Source organism: Passer montanus, unplaced genomic scaffold, assembly GCF_014805655.1.
Source record: "Passer montanus isolate IOZ18808 unplaced genomic scaffold, ASM1480565v1 scaffold65, whole genome shotgun sequence".
In the NCBI taxonomy this organism is placed as follows: domain Eukaryota; kingdom Metazoa; phylum Chordata; class Aves; order Passeriformes; family Passeridae; genus Passer; species Passer montanus.
The window spans coordinates 2255200-2266154 of NW_024371593.1; the positions used below are offsets into that span (position 1 = coordinate 2255200).

Below are 10955 nucleotides of genomic sequence, written 5' to 3' on the forward strand. Positions count from 1 at the left end.
CTGTGAGATGGTTAATATGATTCTGACATGCTAAGAAAGCAGTTTATTAAACTTCCTCAAAAAATGCTACTCTACATAGACAAACATAGAACGATTGGATTTTGATTTGGTTTTCTTACATTCTAGTAATGCTGGCAAGGACATGGAAGCCCATAAATAAATATGTGAGGAATATCATATGTATATGTATGTAAATTATGTATAGAGACAGTCCATACATTCTCATAAACAAAGAGAATACTGAAGTGAATATTTGAGAAGGTTGGATTGTATCATCATTCAAAGACAGGATTTATTCTCAAAAAGACTCAATTAGAACTATAAAATTATATCTGAATGAAGAAAAAATCGATGACGTGGAGAAGAATAGGTACCCTTCCTTCCAGACACCTGGAATCCTGTGAGAAAAATCATATCACACAGAGCAGAGGAAAGAAGAGGGGGAAATGAAAGTTGTTTTGAATCTCATATTCTCTTAAGTTTAGGTTTACTTTGAATTCTCAAGGCAGACACCTGAGCTGTTTGTCAGCCTGGCTGAGGTTCCTTATCTATCCACAATAATGACTCCAGAAGAAAAAAGTATTCACCCACATTAAGGGAAATATGTTAATTTTCAATATATTTAGCAGAATCCACAGAACAGCGCTTACATTCTTTTTGTTATCCACTAACAGCACAACAGTCTTCAAGCAGGTCTGTTTGTCTGTGGAGCCACAGGGAGCCAGCTCTGCCAGGAGAGCATAACTCTCATTTGCAGTACCCTACAATCACAAGGAAAGAAATGTCCATTAGTCATATTAAAACTCTCATGAGAGTATTTCCACAACAAAGACTAAATTCATCAATTACAATTACTTTCCTAGCTCAACAAGATTTTCCTCATTCTCTAGAAGAATGGACACCAGATATTTTATGTTAGCACAGATGCCTATCTCTTTTCCCTACCTGACTTTGACACTCAGAAATAGCTATCACAGAAGTGGCCAAGAACTTCTAATCCTGAGACCTTTCGATTTCTTACATACAGAGGACTCCACTGGGTATTGACAGCATAGGCAGTCTTGTCTCTCACTGAGTTAATCATCCATTGCAATAAGTCCTCAGCTTCCCCTTAGGGCTATTACAGTTAAATTCTGAATTTTCTAGTACAACTTCCAGCATTTCAGCTACCCTCACCCTATGGAAGTGGACTAGAACAATAACGCCCAGCTGATACACATCAGCCCACAGACACTGTTTTACTCTACAAGAGAAACAGCCCCACTGTGCACAGTACCTTGGCCAAGACATAGTAGCAGTCTCCATGGAAGGTGTATTTCTTCCCATCAAAGGTGGTAAAATGGGAACCTCCTTCCACTGAGCATGTGCCTGGACAGGGTAGATCTTTGCAGGTCCATCTGCCTGAATTACAGGTGCTATAAACAGACAAATAATACAGAAAATACTTGTAGTTATTACAGGAGCTCAGAGCACTGAAAGTATCTGCATACCTGGCAAGCAGCAAGCTATCCCCAGGTGTTTTAAACTGTATCCTTGACCATTTCCTTGAGATTTTCCCTCTGACATATGCCATAGAATCTGACATATGCCACAGAAACTTACTTTATTGTTTAATTCAATAAACAATAAATTCAGAGAGTTTTCAGAACATCTCCTGTGACCAAGTGGAAATTTGAAAAATGCAGGCCCATTAACAATAATTCAAAGAAAGGTGTACAACCACCAGGATCCTTACCATTCTTCACATTCTTTGGAAATGCTTTCTCCAGGTGCATATGCCTTTCCACCAAGTTTGCAGTGGCACTGGCTAACAGGGATGCAGCCTTTTTCACTGATATCATCATACATAGTTCCTATAAAACACAACATTAACTATTACAGCTCTTTTTTCAAATAAGAAATTTCCACAGAGGAAAAACTCTAATTTTCCACACAGGCTGAGATTATCTAAACTTTGAAGAATACTAGCTCTAATTTTTTTGTAATATAAGACAGATGGAAAGCACTTTTATTCAGCTTTGAAAATCCAAGTCTGTTCATTTATATAACTATACACAGATAAAAAGGTTATTGCAAGCATATAAGAACAATCTGAGAATGTCACATGTTTAGATTCTTAGTCTTTTTGGCTGTGAAGACTATCACTGTAATCTTCTTTCCTAAGATTGACATCAAGCCTGAGAATTTCACTCACTGTCCCTCACTGCCACTCTCTGGGCAAGTGATGTCCATTGTCTCAGAACAATTCATTCACTAAAAAGAGTGATTTACTATAGAGTATCAAAACCCCACTTGTTGAGAATTAAAAAGCAGGTCTATTACCTGTCACTGTGTTAGTATGTTTGAACTATAAAATAATTTATTAATTAATTAATTACTACCTCCTTAGAAAATTTTACTGTTATTTTCCTCTAGGGGGGGAAATAATGAGTAGCACTACTCTTTCCTAAGAAATAACTTGACTAGATGTAGTATTTTCATATGACCTCCTTAGCCAGGGCTCTTGCTTTTGTCCCAGATGCAACACCTAGAAAAACACTTGCCTTCAGGGCAGAAACAGCCATCCATGTAGTGCTCCTCACAAAGGCTGCTGATCTGCAAGTGCGAGCAGGTGTCCACACAGGGGGAACTGCTTTCTTTATAAACCATGGTAGCAGGACAGGTCTTGGCTGAAAGAATAAGAAAGACAGCAGGAGTTATTTGAGTGTTAAGTACATCATTCCTGAGAAACCACAGATCATACACCCTACTCCCTCAAGTCAGTGGTGTCTCAAGCCAGGCTCCACATGGCAAAGCATGTTTATCTAAATCTGAAGTGCTTTCCTGGTTTTTATATTTACTTCTTAGCAGGAGTTATTTGAGTGTTAAGTCCATCATTCCTGAGAAACCACAGATCATACACCCTACTCCCTCAAGTCAGTGGTGTCTCAAGCCAGGCTCCACATGGCAAAGCATGTTTATCTAAATCTGAAGTGCTTTCCTGGTTTTTATATTTACTTCTTTTGGTTTCAAATAGATGAAATTATTCCCATCTCCTGCAGCATCAAATCTCAGGTTTTTTAATGGGAACAGAATTTGCTGAAAAATATTTCTTAATAGTAAAAGTAACAGAAGAAGAAAGCAGAGAGACCATAATATTTTTAGCACTACCAGTATGAAATTTGTAATACATGCCAACACCTTTGAAAAGAAATAATAAATTTAAATTTCATGGTGCTACATGCATGAAACCTTTGGATATTTGTAAAATGTGTGTAGCTGCTTACGGCAGAAGCTCTGTGTCCTCCATTCTCCCGGGCGGCCGCCTGCGTGTGAGCACTGGCGGGAATACTCTGAGATGGTGCTGCAGAGGCAGAAGGAGTCGTCCTTCCCATTGCAGGCACACTTGTCCTGCATGCAGGCTTGGATGTACATTTCCAGATTAAGACGCAGCCGACAATCAGCAAATGCAGCGGAAGTCAGCAGCCTCTGGCACTCGTCACGCTGAGGAGGAAGGGGAATAAAGTTTAAGAGATTTACAGGTATCTGAGCTTCTGGACATTTCTTATCTTACAATAAAAACAGTTGTCTTTTGAATAGCTAGGAAAAAGTAACCACATATCCTTGAAGGGACAGTCCTCCCAGCTCCTTGCAACCTACTCCCTGTTGCACAAGGATGTCTCCATGTGTCCATGTCAAGGAAGTTTGCCACAGGAAGTACTTACATGCTCATTACAGCTTGCAAGAGCCTGAGTTTCATCTGGATCTTCACATTTGGAATTGGGTTTGCTGATCTTCTGCATATTCCCATATGTAATTGAGTTGTAGCTTGCATCTATGAGAAAAAATAGAAAGAGAACTTGCTGAGCCCCAAAAATTGACAACAAGGAGCATCTGATTCCTGGAACTCTACTGATCAAGGGAAACAGTTACTATGGTATCAAACATGCCTGTTAGACACAGGTACCTGCTCTGAATGATGTCTAACTGTGCTTTAAAATGTAAAGGAGAAACAGGAAAAGAAGGCAAGTAAAGAACAAAAAGAATAATCTAGAACAGAATAAATTTAGAATGCAGGAATTCCAGGAATACAGCACTGGAACTTAATGTTTAGTCTGTGGCAATCACAGAAACCTCTCAAGTAAAATTTGCTCTCCTGTGAAGTTTCTGTGCACAGGGCTTGTCAGTCTATCTCTGGGGACAACTGTCAGTATGGTGGGGTGACGCACCTCCCTTGATGAACTCATTGTAGATTTGAATGCCATTGTAATCCCCACAGAGACCACAGGTATGGTTATTAAATTTGCTGTCCAGCTCCACCTAAATTATGAAAAGAAGAAGGAAAAACATAAAGGAATTATATTTTTCTTCTTCCTTTTTCCCCCCTCCCTTTTTTTCCCTACTGACATAGAGAAATATCCCAGGAAAGCCAGTAAATACCAATTAAAAATACTTTGATCATACATACCATCAGGGCATCCTGCTGGTTCCACATGAGAACCATGCCTAATTTGGCATAAATCTTGGTGTAAATGTCATTGCTCTCAATGAGGACACCAGAGGTGTAGTAAGGTGTCTTCACACTAGGAAGAAAATCACAGACTTTGCATTAGTTTGGAAACATAAGGGCTGACATGAATGTCTGTAATAAACCAAATACCCCAAGGAATAGAGAAACTAGTCTGACTACCTCATTCTAACTGCACAGGATGCCTTGTTTTAATGAGGCATAAAGTCTTCTCTATCTGACACTCAGGACAATAATTCATTGCAAAAATTTATTTAAAAGGCAACGTAATTTCAGGGGAAAAGCCTACCCAACACTTCGGGCTCTTTAATTTCAAAAATACCAAAATGTCAGATGTCTTCAAATTAATCAAAGCAAAACCATCATCATTGTGGTATTAACAGAGGATATTTAAACACTTACTAATAATTTATGTCAATGAAAGGAGCTACAACATAATTTACAGTGTTTCTTTACCAAAATATCTCATAACCATTTCAGAGAGAATTTATGTTCCATTGCAAGGAACTGCCTCCTTAAGAGAGAGTTCAGAATGCACAGGCAGTTATAGGGACTGCCAACAAAATTTGTAAAAGAAAGGAGCATGTTAAAAGGAATTCAGTAGCTCTTACTGTAGTTATTTACTTAGTTTTCAGTGGACAGGACTGAGCTTGTTAATGGTGACAGAAGACACTTTGCTGAGGGCTGAGCATAGATATTTTTGTGTGATAACAATTCATGTCTGTCTTACAAATAAACTGAAATGCTGAATTTCATTCAACAATAAAAGAATTGTGGCAGGCACTCTTATCCTATAAAATCCAGAGAACTAGAGTCTGCTCAAACAGGAGTAATGTAAACTGGGGCCCAGTCAAAATAACTGGTTCATTTTCTACAGATTTATCAATGTAATTGTTATCCATCAAGATTCATGCATGTGTATGTACATCTGTTAACTAGTCTCTTGACTGGGAGAACTTTATCTCCTGATTTTCTGTCACTGGGGTTTTTACAACTATTTACCTCAGGCATTTTTTAACATGCACAAATGACTTACATATCTAGGTGCAAACTCAAGAGATCATTTTTTCTGCTTTTGACTGCATTGCTCATCAATAAACAATGAAATCTTGAGGGATTATGTTTCTTGAGGGGAAGCATAAAATGTTGGACATCTTCTTAGCTTTTAGCTTTCACTGCATGGAATATTTATCTTTTTTTTTCTAATAGTAGGACATTCAATCAAGCAGTGAATCAGGTACTTGAAGGCTAATCCATAAACTTTTTTACTTTACAGTTTTCACTTCAGCACTGTGAAATGCTATTTTACATGACAATAGATAATTTATCATTTCAGGAGCAATATGGAAAATTAAGTTCTACCAAAAAAAAAATTCTACAAGCTGCAAAAACTAGTTTGGCAGGGATCTGTTGTTTCATGACAATAAAGTCTATCTAAGAAAAATGGCTCCATTTAAGAGAAACAGATTTAAAAGTACTTCTAACTTGTTTTGCATGTAGTTCTTTTCAAGACTTGAGTACACAATAAAGAGCTTTTTCAATTTGAGGCAATAATGCATTTTTTGTAAATTTCTGTCATTTTCTTATGCATTCTAGTATGATCTTTAGAAAACTGAATGTTACTTTCAATCCTTGAACATATTTTCATTGCAGTGGCTTCCAAACTTTAGAGCAAAAGCAGAATTCTGGGCAAAACCAAGTTCTTCAATGATAATTAAAAAGCTTTTTCAATTATGCTAAAACATACTAATTAACTCATTAGTTACTTCACTTGCTTCAGAGTGTAAAGGCACACACTACAAGGATAAGCTAATGATAGGAAAGACGAGGTTAAGACACTACTTAGCATCACTAATGGTGTCAGACGAGTTTCTTGTGTAATCATGTTATAAGAGGAAAAAAATAACACTGCTTAGTATGCAAAAGTACATAGTGCTACAGATAAATTAGTGTGAATTTTGACCTGTGTTATATCTTTTAAACTCCCTTGAGGAATGGCCATCAGATCTTTAAGAATTATTTATGAAGATCAGAAAAAACTACCTCTCTTCTGTCAGAAAACATGATGAGAACGCCCCAGAGAAATGCATTCCCTTTTCAAGGATTTGCTAGACCATCTGCTAAGGTAAACTCAAGATGATGCCATCAAACAAACGAAGCTACGTCACTTTAAGCCAGTGAAAAATCTTGCTCATGAGCTGCACTATTTTCTGCACAACTGGAAGAACAATTCACTCAAACCTATTCCTGACTTGTATTTAAATAATCCCTTATGCCAGTGTAGAAATGACAATTAGTACTAAAGCCCCTCCCCAAAGCAATTTTAATGCTGAATTTCAAAAGGCTTTTTTGTTTGTTTATTTGTTTGTTTGTCCTGTGGAAATGCTTTGCAGCAGTTTCTGTAATGGTACATGGACAGTTGTGTAAAGAATCAATCCTGCTTTTATCTTCCCAGCACATTTCTCTGAATACCATTATAATAAAGGAACTTACATCCGCCCATCCACCACAACCAGGTTGGGTTTGAGGTAGACCATTATATCCTTGACTTTCAGCAGAATATACTGGATCTCAGGATGGCCATTGCTGTCGAGACCACGCTGGATGTGGACAGAGAATTCCTTGTAAGCCTCTCGGCAGTCAGAAACAAAATTATACTCGCAAGTGCCAGGGAATTGGTAGACGTCTCCATCAAAAGTCTTGAAATGGTTGTTTCCCCAAGTGCTGCAGACATAGTGGCCATGGCTTCTTGTCCTTCCTGTTAAATGATGAAAAAGAAAGAGAGTTGAAAAGAAGTGCAAGAAACGATCTACTGTGAAAAATGGTAAATGTTCAATTTTACAGCAGAAACCACCTGCAATTTTGTTCACACTGATTCCATGGATTTAAAGCTGGATCAAGTATCTGCCAGGTCAGCAGAAAACATGGAAAGTCTCAAAAGCAGACTGAGATGTTAATAAATAATTCTGAGACCAGGGTATATCCTATAATCTTCACTGAGGTGAATGAACTTACCTGCATGAGGTGGGGAAACTTAATACTGACCACTAACTTGGCTTCTGTGCCAAGCATATGATTTTATTCTGAATCACAGTATGATTTTTGTCAATATTAAATTTTTCCAAGAACTATCTTCTTTCCTGGTGCAACATGTACTAGAAACAAAACAGATAGGAAATCAAGAAAGTACTACCTACTCTGGAAGGCCAACAGTTTAAAGGTTATGAAAGGGCTTATGCATAACAGGAGATTTCAGTGAAATATTTATTTTCCTAAAAGCAGTAGTAGTGATTTCTATTACTGCAAGACAGAAATTTTTCAGAAGATAGGTCAGAAAATAGTCATAGTAGGAGGGAAAAAAGGGTTTTTGCAATAGCAAAATATGAAGATGATTTGTTCCTTCCTCTGCATTCTATACCAACAAAAAACATAAATTAACAACAATATCTGATCAATCTCCAGATACTGTAGATTAGAGGAGAATCATAAAAGCTGAGCATCCTTGGGAATCTTAAAATTTCACAAGATTTTCTTGCAGCATTTAACATGAGAAAGCAAAACTGCTAAGAAAATCCCTAGGCCACAGTATTTTGATGGTATCAGTCATACCAGATACATCCAGCCAAGCTGGAACACATCCCGCTCCAGAAGGAAGGCTGCACAGAGGTCCTCCCAGAGCTCACAGATGGAAGACCAAATGCAAGGTAAAGCTTTCCTCCCACTCCTGAATTCAAGACACAGTAGACCAAGCCCAATAGCCCAAACCTGATCACTGGATATAATTAATCACCTATTCCTCCAAAAAGCAGTTTTCAGTAAGAGTGCTCCATTCCATCACTTCAAATTTGATAGCAAATACAGTAAGTCAGAGCTTTTGCAAAAGGGCTAAAAATGTCCTAAATGACAAAATAAGTTGGGGGTTTTTTTTAATGTTATTACATTCATTTTTGAGGAACAATTTATGTTGTTCCAAAGTAACAGAAGACACAATCATCCACTTCCTTCATTACTTTAACAATGAACCTCTCAAAGTCCTACAGTTCCTTTCTTGCCTTACAGTTCTTTTCTTGCCATATCTAGTAAAGACTCAACGCATGGAAAGAAAAGCAACACTGGAAATGTTTTCCAAGCACATCAAACTAGAAATCAATGCAGTAGAGATAGGCACTAATCTCTCCAAAGAAAGTAGGCTCTATCAATTTTGTCCAAGCAATGCAGCCTCAGTATTTGAAAGCTCAAGCGATTTAAGCATCCTGAAACTCCAGAGCATTATTTAAATGCACAGCCTCCTTCTAGCTCTGCAGCTATATTTTAACTCTCTCCCTCTTTTCCAGGAGGCAATCTGCTACCATTTCATCTCTAGATCTTACCTTTTTTTATTTCATTAGCAGAGGAGAGAGCCAGCCAGAGGAGGAAGAGGCTGGCCGCTCTTAGCCCCATGGTGGCTAAGGTGGGTGAATGGAAGATCCACTGGAAACTCAGCTTTTTATAATACCCACTGAGGCAATTGATTCTGTCACAGGGGAGGAGATTCAAAGGGAGGAGGCAAGAGGAGGGGTGAAAAAACAGGTGTGATATTTGCAGAAGATAAGAAGTAAACAGACAATCATTTTTCACCATAAATGAAGGAATTCAGCATACAGGAAACTATAATATTGATTCAGTAATAATGTAATTTTTTATTGCTCTATTTCATCTACAGGATGCTGTGCTTTTAAATCCTTCAAATGCTCACACCAAGTTTAATCTTCAGCAACTCCCATAACAAATAATGGATTTTGGGGTGGCTGAACAAAGAAATCCCTGGAAGAAATTTTAAGGTGAGACTCTAAATAAAGACTTCAAAACCAAAGATATTTTCATTTTTCATCATCACATAGAATGATTTCTGTAAAAATTAAGTGATGTTTATGAAGTACTTTGTAATTAACATTAACCCTTACAAATAAAATGGCACATCATGTGTTGTAAAATTATTTTGCAGGTAATTATTGGATTTCTTTAATTTTTACAGCTCTTGGGAACATCTAAACCAAGTACTTCCCATACTGCATATTTTGCCAAAAATATATTTGAGACTGGCTGACACAGTAGGTTCAAGGATTTTACCACAAAAGAGGTGCTCTTTTGAAGCTCATCATGGTGTAAGAGAATGTCCATCAAAGTTGTAGAGATTCTCACATAATATTAAGCTTTAGAGAAAAAGTAAAAAGAAGAAGGGTAAATGGAAAAACATTACTGTTTTTAATCACCCTAAACATTCTTGCCCATTCTAGCTTACTTTCTACATAAATGATAAAATTACAGTCCACTGTCCCACATCAGATCCTACAAAAGCTATAGGGTCAGCTTTGCTTTGTGCAGAGAAAGAGGTTTCTTGGGAGAAGAAGAAAGAAAGCAGAAAACAGAATCAGGAACCACTTCAGAATGCTGCTTCAGAAATACAGGATTTCCACAGGCACATTATATTGTGCTGAAAAGCTCCTTTTAGAAGGTCTTTCTGCAACTCTCTGCAGAAGACAAAACACACTTCCTTCAAGACATCTTGTAACACATCTGCTTCCAATCTCTACATTTCCTCATCAAAAAATTTTCATTGCAGTGACCAGAAATCTGTAATCCTCTTAATCGTTTAAAGTATTTCTTACTTTCATTGATCATATTACAAGTAGGACCTTTATGTTTTTCAAAACATCAAGGAAACTTTTCACTTAGCCCTTTTGACTGCTCTAGTCAACTAGAAACATCCTCTTATCATAAAGGCATATTCTTTAGCTGATATTTTTTATTTAATAATTTTATCTCAACTATAGCCTAGACTCTATCTGAACATCTTCCTCTTTTTCCTCAATACATCTGAAGAGGTTTTAGATTTTTCTCCTTTCTCTAGTTGAGAATACAAATTTGCACTTCTCTTACCTGTACATAGTATATCACTCAACAATCCTGACTGAAATTAAGTGGGATGCCTTTTCTCCCTCCTGAAGCTATCACTGGAAGAATATAACTTTATTTTCCTTCTTGGAAAATAAAAATAAACCCAGTAATAACTAGTTAGAACCATTCAAAGAAAACAAAGCAAAAACACAGTCTATAGAGATTTGGCTCAGTGGTTACTTTACCATCTTACTTTACTTAACTTCTTATGATACCTCAGAGACACCTCCCCACTTGGCATTTTATGTCTTTTATGCCACCAAAACTCTTAGTTGGGAAGTGTTTTCTAAAATTACTTGGGAGATGCCCAAAGGACTGATTTTTGAGGTTTTCTTTTCCCCGCTGTGTTTTTCTAGGTAGTCTCCTGGCTAGAACTATCACCTTGGAAGGAAAAAGGTTTCCATGACTTAAATCCTATAACAGTCTTTGCAAACTCCAACAGCAACTCCGTGTACACAGCAAACCTGACCCCTTTTTAGATTAAACTGGATGTGTATGCTGACAGGTGTAA

At 37.4% G+C, this 10955-nt stretch overlaps 1 protein-coding gene across 4 annotated transcripts in view; it reads right to left on the bottom strand.

The window, feature by feature from the left end:
- Positions 1-8956, bottom strand: part of MUC2 (mucin 2, oligomeric mucus/gel-forming) — a 49601-nt gene extending 40645 nt beyond the window's left edge. For all 4 annotated transcript variants that reach the window (XM_039728435.1, XM_039728433.1, XM_039728434.1 and 1 more), the window contains exons 1-10: positions 8878-8956; positions 7001-7265; positions 4448-4562; positions 4209-4299; positions 3705-3814; positions 3267-3483; positions 2544-2669; positions 1736-1853; positions 1277-1415; positions 651-761 (exon numbers count right to left, since the gene is read on the bottom strand). In XM_039728435.1, the coding sequence (XP_039584369.1) occupies positions 651-761; positions 1277-1415; positions 1736-1853; positions 2544-2669; positions 3267-3483; positions 3705-3814; positions 4209-4299; positions 4448-4562; positions 7001-7265; positions 8878-8947 (1362 nt within the window). In that variant the 5' untranslated portion in view covers positions 8948-8956. The remainder of the gene's footprint in view (positions 1-650; positions 762-1276; positions 1416-1735; positions 1854-2543; positions 2670-3266; positions 3484-3704; positions 3815-4208; positions 4300-4447; positions 4563-7000; positions 7266-8877) is intronic.
- Positions 8957-10955: the final 1999 nt, after the last annotated feature.